Source organism: Pelodiscus sinensis, chromosome 4 (assembly GCF_052426305.1).
Source record: "Pelodiscus sinensis isolate ZL-2025 chromosome 4, ASM5242630v1, whole genome shotgun sequence".
Taxonomy (NCBI): domain Eukaryota; kingdom Metazoa; phylum Chordata; order Testudines; family Trionychidae; genus Pelodiscus; species Pelodiscus sinensis.
Window position 1 is genome coordinate 131423935 of NC_143055.1, and position 18659 is coordinate 131442593.

An 18659-nucleotide genomic window follows, 5' to 3' on the forward strand; every position below is an offset into this window, starting at 1 on the left:
GTTTGTTGCCCAGTTTAGCTCTCTGAGCTTGGGACATGGACAGTGAACTACGTCATGGCAGGTAAATGGTCCCCGCACAGTGGCCTATTCGGAGAAGTCCGGCCGAGGGGGAGGCTTTTCAGCTAGCTGCCACCCCCCTTCGCCTGTTCCCCCACAGCTGCCCTGTCACGTCCGCGCCCAGCCCTGCTCTGATGGCAGAGCCACCGGCAGGGCCGCGTTGTGGCTCGGGATGCGCGCGCTGGCGCTCTGAACGCTGCTGCTTGGTAACCGTGACCTCTCCTTATTCTTTTCTTGCAGATGAGCTCACAGTACCTGCACTTTACCCCAGTAGCCCTGAAGTGTGGGGGCCGTACCCTCTGTACCCAGCGGAGTTAGCGCCTGCTCTGCCTCCTCCTGCTTTCACCTACCCCGCTTCACTGCATGCCCAGGTAACGGAGACCACCCGGCCACAACTGCGCTCACTCTCCCACCAGGCCTCTTGCCGCTGGGCCCCTGGGCACACTGTACGACTAACCCCTGCCCGGCTAGCAGACACGACTCCAGGAGACGGATGATCTCACCTCCTCAAGGGCGGGCGGGCGGGGACAGCACCTGCTGCCTGATGTCTCCCAGACACCTCTCTTCCTAACCCTTTCGCTTCCCTTCACACAAAGGGCCCAGGAGGCAGCTGTAGAATCGACCGGGTAGCGTAGAGCCCCGGCCATTGGCTTCTCCCTGGAGATGTGTTCTGGGCACGCTGGCACTCCAGGCTGGTTCTCCGGAAGGCAATTCGTGTGTGGGGGGGGGGTGGCTGTGTGCGTTCGGAGTGGGCCACCTGGAAGGAGTATGCGAGGAGCTAAGCATCTGGGTAGCGGGAGACCCCCGTGGTCTCTGTGACCGCGCCTGTGGGCAGGCCACAGCCCCAGAGGCAGTCCGAGCATTTCGTGGAGGGACAGAGACCCTGTTCCAACGTATTACAGAGTGGCCTGCGTTCCTAAGAGGGTGTGTGGACAGTGCCCGGGAGCGTTCACACTGAGAGAAGCAGTAAGGCCAATCCGAGTGCCGTCTGCGACTCCCTTCTCGTCCACCCCTGGACCCAGCACCATAGAGAGTACTTTATCCTTCCTGTGCCTTTGCAGACAGGACGTGTATTTGCTTCACGTTCTACCTGGTGCACAGATGCTTTGGTGACAGGCTGTGTGTGTGCGTCTAAAACAGACCTAGAGGAAATGCTGCTGTTCAAGCAATGAAACGTTAATGTCTCTTGTTGCCCCACACAGCAGCTTTAAAGGGACGGGCTGGCTGGTGCCCCCTTGCCAACTTGCACCACTGTGGACAAATAGCCATGCTGGGGTGTCCGGCAGGGCTGCAGGCTCGACAAGATGCCCTCCAGCTGGTGTAAATCCCCAGCTCTTCCCTCCTTCCCTCGGCCTAGGAAGGGCGGAGGTCAGTGCTCAGACCATGGCAGTTGCAGAGGGAGGCTCTAAATCAGAGGTAGGAGGCCCAGGGACCGGATGTGGCCTGTGGCTTGCCAGGATCTGGTCCCTGAGGCTTGGGGCGCCCCTCAGCTAAGGGAGCCTGCGCTGACACTCTGGCCCCACTGCCATCTCCCAGTGGGACTGGAGCACACAAAATGTATTAGCCTGGACCATCCCACCCCCCAACCTCTGGTGTGCGAGGCGAATAGTTTCTGCTTCTCAGTCGGGGGCCCATAGTGAGCGTTGTGTGCGGCCCCCGACTGATTTTTCTGTGGATCAGCGGCTCCCGACCCAAAAATGGTTCCCCAGCCCTGCTCTAAATACACACGCTGATGAGCTCTTCTGAAAAACTAGCCCATAACTAATCACTGTGCGCCCCATGGGGGCGATGGGCAGCTTTTGGCTGGTTCTTCGAGTCTCAAGAGCCGGAACAGGACGCCATGATCCGGGGCACAGGCCAGGGCTGACGGCAAGCACAAGCTGCCCCTGGGGACTGCTCCACTGCTTGCTGACTCCGTAACTTAGCAGGCCCTGGAGGGGCCAAAACACTTGACCCTGGATTTCCTGCCCCGTGGCAACTTAACATCCCTGAAGCTGGCTTGCCCAGTGCAGCACTTCCAGCTGCTAAGGCTGGGACCGTGCCTATGGAAACAGAGAGAGTCGACGGAAACGCAGGAACTCCAGCGAGAGCATGAAGAGTTTGAAGCAAAGCGACCACGCCAGGGATGGAAAGGAAAAGGAAGGCTGTGCGGCGAGCCATGTTTTAGTCACCGCTGGGGGCGCGGGCAGCGGGCGAACGCAGCCAAGTGGAAGGCGGAAATGCCACTGCACGTAGGCTCTGTCGCAAGTCACTTTTCTGCTCGTTGACCTGCAGCTGGAGCCCCTAATGGCCCTCGACAGCAGGAGTGCAGTAGTTAAAAATTAACCAGCGCGAGCACTAATTAAATATGGATGACGAGTGCTCGCTGTGGGCTTGGCCTGCCACCAGGCTCAGCACGCCTGGCTGCCCCTTGCTCAGCTTGGCATAGCTCCCTCCACAAAGCCACATGTAACTACAGTGTTGTTGGACAGCAGGGATTTGAACCATCCCTGCCTGGATAACTTGCTCTTAAATATCATCAGCGATGGAGATTCCACAGCCTCTCTGGGCAATTTATTCCAGTGTTTAACCACCCTGACAGGAAGCTTTTCTGAATGTTCAAACTAACCCTCTCTTGCTGCCTGTTGCTTCTGGCCTATCCGCAGCAGTGAAGGAAAACAGTTTTCCTCCATGTAACAGCCATTTATGTACTTGAAAACTCTTATGGTCCCCTCGCTTTTCCAAACGAAATCATCCCAATTCCATCAATCTTTGCTCATACGTCATGTTTTCTAGACCTTTGATTATTTTTACTGTGCATCTCTGAACTCCGTCCAGTTTGTCCACATCTTTCCTGAAATGTGGCACCCAGAACTGGACACGATATGCCACTGGAGGCCTAATCAGCGCAGAGTAAAGTGGAAGGAGGACTTCTCATGTCTTGCTCACAACACTCCTGCTAACAGAGCCCAGAATGGATTGCTTTGTTTTCCAGAAGTACTGCTTGGGGGGCTGGCATTTTCCATTCTGTTCCTGTGCAACTGACTCTTCCTTCCTAAGCAGAGGACTTTGAATTTCATGCTCTTTACTGTAGACCAGTGCTCTGGTTTTCCAGATTATTTTGAATTTTAATCCTGTCGTCCAAAGCACTTGCAATCCTTCCCCTTGGTGTTAGCTGCCAACTTTGTAAGTGTACTCGCTCTGCCAGTGGTCCCCACTCTCTTTATACAGGAGCCTGGCAAAACCATTCACAAACTTTGGGTGAACTGGCAACATTTTATTTGCATATTCATTATGCAAATAAAATACCAGCCCACCAAAAGCCCCAGCCCTAACCCCTCGAGCATCCTACCCAGCGCAGATCACTGACCCCAGCATCCTCTGCACCCAACCCGTCCTCCCCCGTGTCAGCCTCCCACCCTCAGAGCCCCCCAGTGCCAGCGCCTCTTAGAGCACCCATCTGCAGAGGCTGCCCTGTTCCCCTCACCTATCCCTGGGCTGCCTCCCAGCTGAGCACTGCTGCCTGGGTCACAGCTGCTCTAAGGATGCTGTGCTGCCCTCCCATTGTGCAGCAAAGTGCTCTTCCGTGTCCAGGAACAGATCCTGGCGCTGGTTGTTTGGCTGAGAGGCGGGGCAGGACACACCCCTCCCAACAGCTGCCGTGGCCTGGCTGTGAGCAGTACGTGGCCTGGCGGTTGGGAACTGCTGCTCTATGCCGTCATCTAGATCATTGATGAAGATATTGAAGCGCCCCTGAGCCAGAGCTAATCTGTTTGGCACCCCGCTTCTAATGCCCTTCCAGCGTGACTGTGGACCACTGAGAACAACCCTCCGAGAACAGGCTTCCAGCCAGTTATTGCATTCACCTTATAGTCCTCCATCGAGGTGGGAGTTCCCTCGTTTAATGAAAGCAGCACACAAGACCCTGTCAAAAGCCTTACTCAAGTCTAGGTATCCCACGTCTACCGCTTCCCCCCATCCACAAGGCTTGTTATCCTGTCAAGGCAAACAACGGCTAAAGCTGCTCAGCAACATTCAGCTAGTATTTAATTCCCAATTAACTTAAATAAGAAAGTTAAATAACGTAGAGCCCTTGAGACCGTTGCAGTGGGGTAGCTGGTGACCTGAAAGCACTTGTGTGGAGGAGAGTTGACTCCAACATTATTTGACAATAGGGTTGCGCAAGCGGCTTTGCTTTAAAAACAAACTTCCGATTTGGCCGCATGTCCATATTTTCAGATACTGCTAATTACAGGAAGAAAGATGCTAAATATTATTGCAGATATGTTCTTGCCTTGTCAAATAGCATTTGGCAGGTAGCATCTGCAGTGTGGCTGAGACACAGGGAAAAAAAGGAAAAAAGTTACTCGGTTAGTGAATTACAAGGGACTACAGATAGCAATGCAATTCTCCCTTCTCTCGAGAGAGAATTATTTAATAGACACCTTCGGCAAGTCTAACCGTGTGTGAGAGAGCTTTATTGCTCCTTTATCAGCCACTTCACAGCTTTTATTTGTACAGAGTCCTGGGAAATGGAGCAGAGTCAGGGGTAGGTCATGCACAGATGAATGTAAAAGCCAGCACGATCTCTGCACAACTCTTCTGGCACTAACTGAGCAAGTGCTCACTGGTGAAGCATGACTAGGCCGGGTCACTGCTGGAGGAGGAGCCTGACTACACATGCCTACGTGTGGCCCTGGGATGCTGTCGCTCAGTTGTGGACAGGTCTGGTTCTAGCGGGTGTGGTGTCAGAGCATCATGGTCGTTTCTTGCCATTAGAGCTCACATCTAATGTCCCACATTTTAATTGGCAGAATTAGGCATCCCACCTACTCATTTAGGGGTGGAAATCCTTTGCTTCCTCTTGTCTTTAACTGTTGTATAGCGTTGCCATGTGTTGTCAAAAATCGTCCTTGTGCCAGCATTTCAATTTGTGCAAATGCCTGAAATTCTTCGAGCTGAAGGGCACGTACAGCCGCAGTCGTCGTCATAGAAGGGAAAGCGCCAAAACGTTTGCTGCTATCTCTGGTATTTCTTCACGTAAGCTCCTTTTCAGCATAATGAAAACACAGCTGCAGCCCTAATGGTTTGCAGGGCTAATGGTCAAGAGCTTCTACAGATGCGGCTGGCTACACGATTTCCTAGTGGCGAACAGCTGAGGAGTCGCCGTCTAAGTGAGTACCAGAGCTGCCGTGAGCCCCCAGGAGAGGAATGACAAATTAGTGAAAAACTGTCCCATGCCTCCCTTAATTCCCACCCGGGGGTAAAAACGTTCCCTGACTGCCTGTGGGAAAAGGTAGCTCACATGAGCAGTGTGGCTGGGCCCATGGCAAACCAGAGCAGAAGCTTGGGCCCGTGTGACTGGGAGGTGAAGGGGCCGCGTCTGCGCCCGTGCTCCCACCCAGTACTTTGCTGATTTGTATTCACTAAGCAACCGACTGTCCTGACACTGGAGCCTTTCCTGGGGCTATTACCAATCGCGCAGGCCCTGGCCACACTCCCAGGGCGAGCGCCTCACGCCCGCCCTTATGCCAATTAGAAAGGCCAGTGCCATAACGGGGCCTCAACAGCCCTACGTCGGGGGGCAAGGAGCCCCAGTGATGCCCGGTGTAGGGGACATGCTGAGGGCAGAAGAGAGGTGCCGGGTGCACGACATGGGCTCCCAGCAGTGCTGCAGTAATTAGCAGCTGCCATAATTAGCGACCCACATGCAGGCTGGGGCAGAAGTTGCGCACCCCCCTCGGAGGCTGGGCGGTCAGAGCTGCACGGCATGGCACCCCCGCTAGGTAAAAGAGCCACCGGCCTGTCCCATGCAGGGACACTGCAGGGTGCTTAAAGGCAGCCAAGTCCCACACAAGAACAGCTGGCTTCTAGCCACTCACTCAGGGCTAGCACGTACCCAGGGCGAGACCCCTTTCTGTTGCTGCTAGGTCCCAAGATGAGCGTGGTGGAAGAGAGATGTCACAGGCACAGCCGTGGGACTCAGCCAGGAGCCTACCTCGTCACCCTTTCCGCCCTGCCTCGCTGTAAAACACCATCTGCTCTTCAGCCGTTTGGGTCCCCACGTGGCACCGACCTCCATCCACTACGCCCAGACACTTGACAGCAGTTACACACCGTTATCCTCCCCGCGGCAGTCGCAAGCCCCCTCCCAGCAAGGCAACCAGCTCTGCTCTTGAATTCCTGGACTCAGAGGCAGCAAGCCATAAGTCAGGGGGAGGTCCCCCCCCAATATTGCAGGGGGGCCCAGGCAGTGCCCGCGAAGCTCAGTAGCCGTTAAACAAATTGCATCTCCTTTCAGCCCAGACTTTTCTACCAAGCAGCCAGCCAAGCTCCCATTTCCTCTGCTGCTTCACACGCAGCCATGACCTCACCCTCTGGGGAGCAAGGCCAGGCAGAGGAGAGACGCGATGGCAATAACCCTAGCTCCAGACGCCGGGTGCCCTGTCTGAATGTTTGACTGGCACTCGGGTTTCCCTCAGCACGGATACGGCTGCTGTTTAGGAGCCAGGCAGCATGAGCTGCTGTTTGTTTCCAGTGAGATTGCCTGTGGGGCTGATGGGCATGGGGACTGTGAGGAGCAGCAGAGACCCCATGAGGGAGAATGTGAAGGGAATCGGGAGCCTGATTTAATAGTGGCAAGGACATGGGGCGAGGAGAAGGATGGGATCAAATGGCAATGCCACCGCCTTGGGTGGGGTCGGGAGCAGCCAGCACGAGACAGCTTGGCATCTTGCAAAGGGTTCTGTCCTAGGATTCCAGCACCTGCAGGACACCTGGTGATTTTCCGGGCTGTGCAAGAGCCTCGGGGCTGAGGACACCGTGTCTACGCCCAGAGACGACCATGAACTTCGGCCCCAGCTACATACAGACACTGCCCTGGGGCCTTTCTCCATAAGCGAAAGCACCACAAACAGCAACTGCTTGAGTTGAATATTTTGAAGTCAGGTGGACCAGCTGCCTTGCACCCAGGAGTTGAATGAGAGGCTCTCGGGAACACTGCTATTCATTTTAACAATCCCTGGAACACTGGGAGCATTGCAGCGATTGGAAAATAGCGAATGCTGAGCCGGTATTAATATTAGCACGGTAACTACAGGCCACTTAGCCCGACATCAATCAGTAAAGGCTGGCAGCAGAATTCAGACCAACCAGCACGAGTTTATGGACAACAGGTATTGTCGAACAACCTTGCTATTGGATGCGCTGACAAGATCAGCTGATAAAAGCAATTGTATAACATCATGGATGTAAAATGACAGGCGTGTTAACAGCCAAATGGAGTTTGCGCTTAACGCTATTTTGGAAAGCACTGACTCTGAACAGGATTTGTTAATCCTGGTGTAAACAATCCGAACCAGACTTCATGGTATGGGGTGTGGTCTGAAAGCGAACATGAGCCTGGAATATGTAGGCAGGGGAGTATCAAGCAGGAGACAATGTTACCTGTGTCTGTGACCTCAACAAGACCATTACAGGAGATGGTGTTTGCACTTGGGAAGAAAACCAACCAGACAAGATCTTGATACATCAGAGAGGGCACAGACAATAGCTAGGAAACCAACCTTACAGGAGAGCGCGAAGAAGCTCAAGCTATTTAATTTATCCAAGAGAAGGTTCCAAAGTGACTTAATCAAGGCCTACACGTGAAGACCTCGGATAGTGAAGGTTTCTGCAGTCCTGCAGACAAAGGCAGAACAAGAGCCAATGATTGGGAGCTGGCGCTAGACAAAGTCAGACTTGCTGTTAAAAATGTCTATCTTCTGTCCAGAGTAACTCGTCACTGCAACAACTGATCCAGGGATATGGTGACTTCGCCCTCACATTATGTCTTTAAATTAAGATAGAACTTGGGTTTCAGAGAGACATGCCCCATTTCCACCACCGGGCTGGTTGCAGGACTCCCTGGGGGGAGGGTGTCTCCTCTGTGCTTTGCAGGTGGTTAGGCTAGATCGTCTCATGACCTACGAATCGGTGCCACCTTTCTTGAGCACAACTGCTTCGACTGGCAGAGCAGCTTTCCCCATTTTTCAGGCCAGTGGTTATCAGGATACTTCAGAGTTTACCAATGTTTTTCCAGGCCATCTGCGTCAGGAGAGCGCTCTCAGCGAGATCCGTGGCTTTCACCTGGGCACAAATAGTCAATGCCATGAGCAGAGCAGCCTCCTGACATCTCTGCCCTCCATTGCAGAGGGGCGGCCATGTCAGGTGCTGCACATGGTACCGAGGTTCTTCCGAGTCCCATTATCCCTCAGCGTCTCCTTCCCTTCTGTGCCACTGACCTGCAAGCCAAAAACTGACGCGTGCCAAGGGAGAGCAATGAAATATCAAAAGGTGTATTTGGAAATGAATGCACAAAATTGTGGCTCATCATTTGTCCAGGTAATTGCTGCCTATCCAAATGAGCCGTTAGACATCTAGCAGGGTAGTTGCATGCACAAATTGTGTGCGCACAAGTGTGCTTTCAAGTTGGAAATTCCAGCACTCGTGCACAGCAGCCTCACGGGGCAGTCATGAAATCAGCTGGCAGCATCATTATGAAGGTTCAGAACAATGTGGAAGGGTCCCTGAAACCCTCACCTGTTTTACTTCACCAGTGTTTACATCCTGGCATCTCTCAGTGACTCCCTGGCTTCCAGTGACCCAACCACACAGTCCAAATCGTCCCGCGTCAGACAGCTACCATAGGCCTTTTCGAAGTCGAAGCGCCGAACTCACCCGAGTGACCTGGTCATCATTTAGCACGAAACCCAGAAAAGCCGGGGCTGGTTGCAAGCTTTATACTTGGAGGGTGAAGCTGTATTAGAAAGTCTGCCTCCACTGCTAGGATTCGGACACAGACTTTCAGACCCTCGAATAGAGGTAAATTGCGCAAGCTACGGCAGCAGGTTTGGATTTTGTCTCGTCCTTCGATTCCCTCCACTGCCTCTGCTTGGGGGCGGTGGGCTCTGTTCTTCACAGCCTGGCCGGGGACAGAGAGCAAGAGGCACACGCTGAGGCAAGACGGGGCCTTCTTCTGATTAGCACAGTCTACTGCAGCAGGCTCGGCGACATGAGGGTAGCGCCTCACACGGCAGAGTCCAGTCCTAATGCAGCCCTTGTGGGACGTGGTGCTCTCTCTCTGAGAGGAAAAGCAACTTTCCAGGCCAACCCTGACAAAATTCTCCGGAGCAGTTTTCAGGGTGTGTTCCCTCTTTCTTCACCCGGTGCTGGAGTAGTGGTGGGTACTCCGTGGGAAGACGCTCCACCCTCGAGGGAGGAGCACCCACCAGCAAAGGAGGGAGAAGCCAGCCTTTTACTAGCTTCTCCAGAGTTCCTCAAGCTTGCAGTCACCTGTACGTGCTACAAGTCAGTTCTGGGCCGGGTGAAAATGATGCCGCCTCCTTGCTCAGCAGATCTGCCCTCTCTGCAGAGCCCGGCTGTAGTCGCTGAACAGGGTGTCCCACTGTCAGTCCCGTGTGCCCTGTGGAGCTAACGGAATCCCTGCCCCCTTGGGCAGCAGGAAAGGGGGTGCGGATGGAGTGCCAGGGAGTTACCGCTCTGCAAACCGACCCAAGACGGTGGGCTTGGCCTGTGGCTACAAGGACAGCAGCACATGTGTGGCGAGCGACAACGGACCCTGCCCGCTGGCAGGGCGTAGAGTAAAACAGCGAGGGGTTGACTGGCAGATGGATTTGGGCCTAAGCTTTGGTGGGTAGAACCCCTTCATCAGATGCAGCCGACCCACAAAAGCGTCGGCCCAGATCAATCAGTCTCTCTGGTGGTTTTTGCAGCATTGGGCTCTCGGGGGGGCCCCCCCCCAAGACCTGAGCTCAACATGAGATGGCAGAGCCTCTGTGCTGGTCAGCGGAGCCTGTTTGCAGGCACTCGGCCGATCAGACGAGGTTCCGCAGCGTGGCGGGAGCCTGCGGCAGGGCACGGTGTCGGCAGTCACCCCGAAGGCTGGCATGACGGGCACCGGGCGGGTCAGCCAGTGCAAAGGGGGCCTCTGCGGTGGTAGAGGCCTTGCTGCTCTCCTTTCCTCTGCTGGCAGGGCAGGGAGGGGCATGGCCGAAGGCAAGGGAGCAAGGCACCACCCCGATGCCTCTTGCTTGGGTCAGCGCTGCCGTCAGGAGGCACGGGCTCTGCAGGGGCCCTTGTGGCACACGGTGGCGGTGGGAAGAGGGGAGCGAGCACAAGATGACCTGTAAGGCGCCGCTCCAACTCAGGGTTCGCAGGTTGGGCACCGGCACAGCTCCGCCCCCCGAGGGAGTGCCGCCTTTGGCCCTTGGGTAAATCAGCCGTGCCACAGGGCTCCACTGGAAACAGATGCACGCTGTAATGCGGGGTCTGCCACAACTGGGGGGGGCGGGTGTTTAGCTCTTGGCCACATTGGCTGAGACCCAGGCTGGGGGCTTGGCAGGAGCTGAGGTGTGGGGGGAGGGCGTTCCAGCTCACGTCTCACTTCTCCTCGCTTTGTCTTTTCAGATGCGCTGGCTCCCTCCCTCCGAGGCTGCTACTCAGGGCTGGAAGTCCCGTCAGTTCTGCTGAACGCTGTGTGAGTGTCTGGCGCGGGCAGCGCTCCTGGCCCCAGTCCCCACAGGGAAGGCATGTCCTGCCACAGTAGCCTTTGCGCCGCTGCTCCTGGCAGTGCTGCAAGGTCCCAGGCATGGGAGGAGCTGTACAAGGAGCACCCGCAGCTGTGGGTGGGCGCCGGAGACCATGGCGGGGGTGTGCGGAGGGCTGGGGGAATAGCTCTGGCTTGCACTTTCCTCACGTCCAATGTGTGGCTCATGGTAGCACCATGGTCCCTGTGCCCCATGCGCAGCTGGGACCCCCGGTCACATTCCTGTTGGCACCTGGCAGGAGGCTGTGGGGAGGTACAGAGAGGGCTGTGCATGGGCAGGGGCTTGCAGTGCTCAACACTTCTGTTATGAGGTGTCCCTTGTGGGGTCTGTTCACCCCGCGTGCCCACCGCAGGCCCTGCCCTGTTGAGGGGCACCCTACATGCTGCTGCCCTGGTCAATGGCTGACATATTTGGGCAGCCCTTCATGTAGTTTTCCAGCCCGGGGGGGAGGGAATGACAGGAGAAGAGATTTTCCCTGCCAATGGCCCCAGCATCCAAGGCAGCCTACCTGAGATACCAGTACCCATTTCAGCAATACTGCACCATAGTGTGCTGGAAAATGGCTCCCCTCTCCCCACACCTCCACTGCTAAGGAAGCACGGCGCACATTTCATTGAGAGAGACAGCCACCGTGAACGCTCTGGGGGGATACAGCCCAGACTCATGCAGAGTCGCATAAATCTTCCGGAGCGGCTCTAGTGGGATGGAGACCACCAACGCCACCCTGCTGAAGATCCTTGCATGAGCACACAGCGATCTCTGCTTGTGACACCAGCGAGACCAGGGCTGCTTACGGTGTCCAAAGGCTGCTGACAAATTGGAGAGGGTTCACAGAAGAGCCCCAGGACTGATGTACCGTCAGCGAGATACTGAAACAGCTCAGGCGTGTGCGCGCATTCCCGAGGAGGCGGAGGAGTACCTGCTCGGGGAGGCACCTGCTGAGAGCTGGGGGCTCTAACCTTAAGGCAGAACGAGAATCTGAAGCTTGGCAGCTCGGACTAGAAGGAAGGCGCAAGTGTTGAACAGCGACGGGGATTGCCTGCTGTAACAAACCACCGAGGGGCAGGCGGATTCTCCATCACTTGACGTCTGGCTGCTCTCCTAAAATACGTGCTCTGGTGCAAACAGAGAGGTGGTCAGGCTAGGAGACCATTTCAAAATCTCTGACTCTACGTCTGCAAAGGAAGCCAGGAGGCTCCATTGTCCCTGAAATGCCTGGATCCTTCCTTCCCCTTTACATCATCCCTGACCAAAGACAACCAGCGTGTCTTATTAAAAGTTAATGAAAACTCTCTCGGAGCCGATCAGACCAGTGCCCACAAATGAAAACCACATGTGGTTCCTTGAGCACAGGGGGGACTTGATTTTCTTATACCAGCGTTGTCTTTTGATGCTGTCAGGCTTGGAAGAGCAGTCAGAGTCTGCAAATATTGCAGCCAGTGGTGGGTAAATAAACGGTGGAAATTAAAACCGAGAAGGGAGACTACCAGGCCAGTAGTAATTGCTGATGCCTCTACCCAGCTGTTCCCAGGTTTCAGCCTCTTTCACAGCACGTCAGCCTAAGATCCTAGCAAGTCAGCTCAGATCGAAGGGTTCAGCAGTCGTCTCACCAGACACGTCCAGGTCACCCAGTGCTGCCAGCTCCTGGAGTCTGGGCAGAGCATCCCGCCCAGTGATCCTGTGCTGCAGCCCCTCCAGGACTCGTGCTTCTCCCGGGCCGTGGAGCGCTACCCTCACATTCTGCCTTCTGTATCCTCCGGCAGCTCTCAGGCACCAGCTGGAACTAGACAAGCAGCCATGCCCAGGGCCCTGCTCCGGCTTCAGGGCTCTGTTTAGTGTCTTCACACACAGGACAGACAAGTATGCGAAAAGCCACACAAGTGACGGTCCGGTTTCAAGTCTGGTTACAGCTCGGGCCCTCTCTGATCCTGCAGCTGCCTGCTGTGGTTACCAGCCCCTCCCCCTTTAGATTGGCCAGCTGAGAGTTTGGGACAAACATGAGGTGCTGATGGGCTGCTTCCCCACATCAGTCTGCTAGCTCTCCCGGTCGCACCCCCTCCCACTTTTGGGTTGCCCGAAGGAGCAGACGGCCCTGGTACAACGGGCAACTCTCTGTCCCTTTTGTTCCTGGATGGTCTTCCCCAGATCATGGGGCCTTCGTTCCCTTTCCAGCGCCCGACGCAAGGACCAATCCAAGGCAGTTTACAACACCGTTGACTCACAAGCTCCCTCCAGACTCAATCCCAGCATGCCCACAAGGCAGGATAGCACTCCTGCAGGGCCCTCCCTGCGCGGCACAGGGTAAGCAGCAGCCTATGCCCTGAAGTGCTTACAAGCCAGCCAGCCTACACAGCCATAGCAGTGACAGATGAAATGCCAGTGGCAAAGGCACATGTTGGGAGGTACTTTTAAACCAAATCGCTCCAAACCCACCTACCCCTCCCCATCATCTAGCTGCACCTTCCAAAAAGCCCTCCTGGCCTGCCCCACAGAAACGAGCAAGAGGGGCTGTCCCTGTCCCCCCACTCACTGGTAGTATGCAGGTGCGGGTCCTGTGCCCCAGTAAGACATCAAAGCTCAGCAGCTGGACAGATTGCAGAACGGCTGGCGAGACGCTGCCACTCCCAGTCCCAGCCTGCCCCCGCCCACCTGTAGCTGTAGCTTGGCTCTTCTCAGGCCCGCTCAGCCAGCTGGAGCCCTGGGAACAGATCAGAACTGGCACTGCTGGAACGAGCCCCACTTGGCAAAGGCCCACGTCTCTTAGCGGATACCTCAATTTATGGCTGTCGCATTTAAGCCTCCACGGCCTGGTACTTTGTAGAAAAGAACACAGTGTCCCGGGGCTATTTCCATCCCTGCCCGTTCGAAAGGGATGCATGAAGAATCGGGTTTGAATGCTCGGGAAGCAGCCTGAATGCTCGCCCCTGCACTGCTGGTCGGAACGGACCCAAAGTCGTATTTGGGAACGGGGTACTAGCAGTTCCCTTGCTGCCCTCCAGCAGCTGCAGCACGACCTGGCCCAGAAGAGAAAAGCCCCTGCACTTCACCGGAGGGAGCCCGTCTCCTTCCGCACACAAGGGGCAGAGAGAAACAGCAGCCTGGTGATGGGGTGCGGGCAGGACAGCTGCAGATGCCCTCGGCACAGAGGCCCAAATTGCCATTCAAAGCGAGCAATAGCGGTAAATGTCCAGACTCTGCAGGCCGCCTCCCTGGGGAGCCCTTTCCAGTCCCGGCTCCCTCCTCTTGCTGCGCTGCCCGGGAGACAGCGACTTGACGTTCCACTTGTCGCTCTCTCCCACTCCGTCCTGGGGGAGGCTCCTCTGTGTCCTAATGACCCGGGGTCACAGCTGCTCCTCCCTGGGCTCAGCTTGTTGATTTGTACCTCAGTTGTGTAGCCACTGATGGTTTCTGGGGAGAGGCTGCCCGAGGTTTGCACTGTGACAGGGCAGCTGGGCTCACTGCTGTGTTTGATCTGGCCAGCGACTCGTGTTCCATACTGGTCCAGCGTCCCGTGCTTGTGGCCAGGGTGTGAGGATTGGCAGGCCCAGGACAGATGCTGCTGGCAGGCCTCTGGGTTTAGAGCTTGCTCCTCTAACGCTGTGAGCTGGGCAGCGTTGCTGCTGTGAGGTGTCTGGCTAGCAGGCAGGAGCTGCAGGGGTTGCGCACATCTGAAAACTACGCTCCACCAAGGCATAAAAATCACTTTTCTGTCTGAACATCATGTGCCTGCTGTTATCACAAAACAGCAAACCCTGAAAGGCAGCAAAGCACCATCTGCAGCAAAGCTTCCCCCTGCAGCCACTGTGCACACAGTCCATTTCAAGGTGGCCTTTTTGTCTGTCTCACACACACTGGCATCACTGCCCGACACAGCACAGCACATGCTCCCCCTCAGTATTCGAGCAGCCCTCACCACAGCTACAGAGTTAAACTGCAGGCATGGCCATGAGGCGTGTGCACAGAAAGACCGAGAAAGGGATATTGGGGGAGGAGGAGGGAGGGAGAGAGTCCAAACAAGATGCACAAAAAGACACAATCCAACAATAGAGGAAGAAAACCATACTGGTTAAAGAACTGACCTGGTTTAGAGGGGAAAGAAAGGCAAGTGTCAAAAATAAAAATACATTACAGTGGCAGGAGGGGGAAGTTGGTAGTAATGACTAGGAATTGTAAAAAAATGATCAGGGAAGCCACGGGATACTAGGAGAAATCACGGCCAGTAGCATTAAGGACAATAAGATGAGATTTTTAAGTATACTCGAAACAAAAAGAATTCTAGACCATTTTTAGATCAAAACAGTAGCCATAATAAGAATGCATAAAAAAGAAGTTCAAGAAATATATCCATTCTGTAGTTGGGAAAAAACAGATGTAGTCAAATCATAGAATATTGTACTATTATAATGAATAAACAATTAAAGAAGGAGAATATAATGAATACCAAGCAATATGGATTTAAGGAAAATAGATCCTATCAAACTGATTGATTCCTGTTTTTGATGAGATCACAATTTTGGTTAAGGTAACACTGTTGCTGTAATCGTAGACCCAGCAGGGCATTTTGATTCAAAAGCTAGAATAAAACCTTTACCTGGCTGACAAGCCTCAACATCTAATAGTAAGCACTGAATTATCCTCAAGTGGGACTGTGTCTAGTGGGGTCTTTCAGGGATCACTTCTTGGCCCTACACTTTTAACCCATGACCTTGAAGAAAATATATAACCAACTCTGATCAAGTTGGCATACATTGGGGGGAGTGGGATAAACACAGAGGACAAGTCCCTGAATCAGATCTATCTAGATTGCTGGGTATGTCGGGTGCAAGCAGTGTGCTTTTAATATGGCTAAATCTAACTGCGTACATCTAGGAACAAAGGATGTGGGCCATACTTACAAGATGGAGGAGTCTGTCCTGGATAGCAGTGAGGGTCGTGCTGGGTAATCAGCTAAACATCAGCTCTCCGCGGGATACTGTGGCCGAGGGAATTCATGTCATCTTGGAACATCCATACAAGGGAAGCTTAGGCAGAGTCAGAGAGGTTACTTACCTCTTCATTTGGCACTAGTTTGACTGCGGCTGGAACCTGTGTCCAGTTCTGGGCCCACAGTTCCAGAAGGACGTTGATACATTGGAGAGGGGTCGGAGAAGAGCTCCAAGAAGAATTCATGGCAAACATGCCTTCCAGTGACCACTTCAAAGTGCTCAATGTATTGATTTTAATAGAGAGGTTCAGGGGTGACTTAGATCACTGGTTATAAGCGCCTACCTGGGGGAACCAAAGTTCAATAATGTGCTTCGCAATCTGGCAGAGAAAGATCTAGGAGGAACCAACGGCTGGACGTTGACGCCAGACAGACTGAGATGGGAAATCGTGTCCATTTTTAATAATGAGGGAAATTTGAAACCGTTTACTGAGGTTGTGATGGATTCTCCATCTCTGGCAGTTTTTCAGTGAAGGGGGATGTTTTTCTGACAGCGCTCCTTGGGAATTGCTTAGATGTCCTACAGGACATTCTGTGGCCCCCGTTTTCCAGCCAGTCGGCCAGGATTATCACCATGGCCCTCCTAAGTCTGGGAGTCTGCTTCTCAGTTGGAGGCCACCTCAGTGAGGGGTTGGGTTCTTTTGCTTCTCACTTGTGTGCAACCCCCGACTGATTTTTCTGTGGGTCAGCAGCCCCTGACCCAAAAAAGGTTCCTCATCCCTGCCTTAGAGACTAACAGAAATATACAGGATTATGAGCTTTTGTGGGTAAAAGCCACTTCACCAGATGAGTTGGCGTGGAAATAACAGAATCCAAAGGGGGGGAGGGGTGTGTGTGTGTGTGTGTGTGTGTGTATAACCTGCCAACTCTAGGTCCTGTGTTAATGAAGCTAAGTTAAGGGGGCTGGCTGTGTCCCATTCATAGTTTTTGATGTGAAAATGTGAATGTGAAAGGCAGGGGAAATTGGCTTTGTCGTGCGTTAATCAGTTAATATCTTATTCAAGCCCAGTGTGGAAACAGTCAGTGTAGTATGAATGGCAACAAGTTCATTGTTATTTGGTGCTCCTCCTCTTGGATTTCCAGACTCAGGGTCAATTCAGGGACACACATGGTTCCCCTGCAGTTTCTGACTGTTTTTTCCTCTCACAGGTATCAGGTGTGTGATGGTGGCTACAATCAGTCTTGTGGGTATTAATGGAGCCTTTGATGAACATGGCTACTGGTTTCTCGTGCCTGCCTGCAAAACTACAGTGTGCTGGTAAGTTAGAGACAGTCGTGAAACCACACTCTGCTTTGGAGATGAAACTCTCCTGGCAGCAAACAAGCAGGGTCAGTTTGTTCACCCCCTAAGCTGCAGTGGTGCTTCCAGTCAGAACGTGGGAGTAGTAGTGTCTCGGGTCTGCCCTGTGGATGTAGCGTCCAGTGCAGTGAATCATGGGACTGGCACTTCACCGGGCTTCTGCTTCAGTGTGGCAAACAGCACAGAGGCAGTAGCAGGGGCCCGGAGAGGAGATACACTCCATTAGCTCATGTGCTGGGCGCCGAGCTGGACAGCCACCTGTCTGCCATGCAAAGCACTTTGCAGCTGTATTTTAAAGGAGGAGGCTGTACAGGAAGGATGGGCAACACCTAAACCCAAATGGAACCCTACCGCTGGCATGGAAAATTAAAAAGGCAGTAGAGGATGTTTAAAACTAGGGGCTGGAGAAAACCTACAGATGGGGAGGCGCTCACAGTTCGGACAGAGCTACCCTTTGGGAAGACTCTATTAAATAGGGATTCTGTACAGTCTGCTAAAGCAGAGAGGATAGAAGCTGATGAAGTGTAAGTCACCACTGAAGAGAAAGTTGTTTGAAAAAAGAATCCTATTAAAGAGTAAAAGAGTTACATCACATGACAACTCAGCAGCAACACAGTGCTTCTGTACAAATGCTACACGTCTCGATACTAAGACGGGTGAACTTCACCAGCTGGCACTAAATGAGAATGGCGTTAGAAGAGGCATCACCAAAACTTGGTGACATTGATGATAATCTACATGACAGAGTAATACCAGGGGAAGAGTAAGAAATAAGTCATGTTGGTGGGAGAGTTCCCACTATATGGAAAGGAAGAATACATAGTGTCAAATGCAGTAAACCTCTTAAATGAATGAAACTGCATCACAGAACCGCTATAGAAATTCCAGGCTTGAATAATAAAGAGTACAGCAGGAGGAGTATACTACAGACTACCTCACCAGGACTGTGATGGAGTCTGAATGATCAAGGAGATGAGAGGCTAAAAAATATTGAACACTCAGTAATTAATACTGGCTGATTTCAACTGTCCCCACATTACTGGCTCTGTATCACACCACAGGATGGGATGCAAAGGTAACATTTCTAGATCCCAGCAATGACTGTGTCTTGGGGCAGCTGGTGTTGGAACCCATAAGGGGAGAGGCAGTTCTTGATTTAGTCCTGAGTGGTCCACAGCATTTGGGCCAAGATGCAGATATGTTAATAATAACCACAATGTACATTTACCACCCTGGGGGGAGGGAAAATATGAGAAAAGATTAAAAGACTGGGAATACTCAGCATAGAAAAGAAACAGTTAAGCAGACAATGCTAGAGCTTTATACATTCACAATAGGTATAAAGAAAAAGGAAGTGTTGTTTACCTTTTCACGTAACACACGAGCCAGAGACTATCCAATCAAATCAATAGGCAGCAAGTTTAAAACAAAACTTGGTCTTCGAGTGTATGTGTCTATTATATGGTAATACCTTCCCTCTCTACCAGCCTTCTATTCCCTGTACATAAGTACACCCCTCCCCCCAACATACCCATGTCTTCATTTACAAATATTCTCTCCCTGTTACAGGTGCCCAGAGAGCTCATTCATTTAGATATGTTTGACAGCTCTTCAGACACATACTACTGGCATGCAGATGCATGGAAGCATTCTTCAAATGGAGTTACTTTTAATCTCCCCCATTCCAAGATCTCAAACTCCTTTCTAACACACATTCCTCTCCATTGTTGCA

The 18659-nt window shown here is 53.2% G+C and overlaps 1 protein-coding gene across 4 annotated transcripts in view; it reads left to right on the forward strand.

Moving 5' to 3' along the window:
• The window catches only part of RBPMS (RNA binding protein, mRNA processing factor), a 75739-nt gene that overhangs the window by 55451 nt on the left and 1629 nt on the right, over nucleotides 1–18659 (forward strand). For 2 of the 4 annotated variants that reach the window (XM_075929337.2, XM_075929334.2), the window contains exons 6-8: nucleotides 298–428; nucleotides 10504–10573; nucleotides 16777–16885. In XM_075929337.2, coding sequence (XP_075785452.2) covers nucleotides 298–428; nucleotides 10504–10566 — 194 coding nt within the window. In that variant the 3' untranslated portion in view covers nucleotides 10567–10573; nucleotides 16777–16885. Of the gene's footprint in view, nucleotides 1–297; nucleotides 429–10503; nucleotides 10574–16776; nucleotides 16886–18496; nucleotides 18652–18659 lie in introns of those variants that run through there. The other 2 variants (XM_075929336.2, XM_075929335.2) reach the window with 2 other exon arrangements.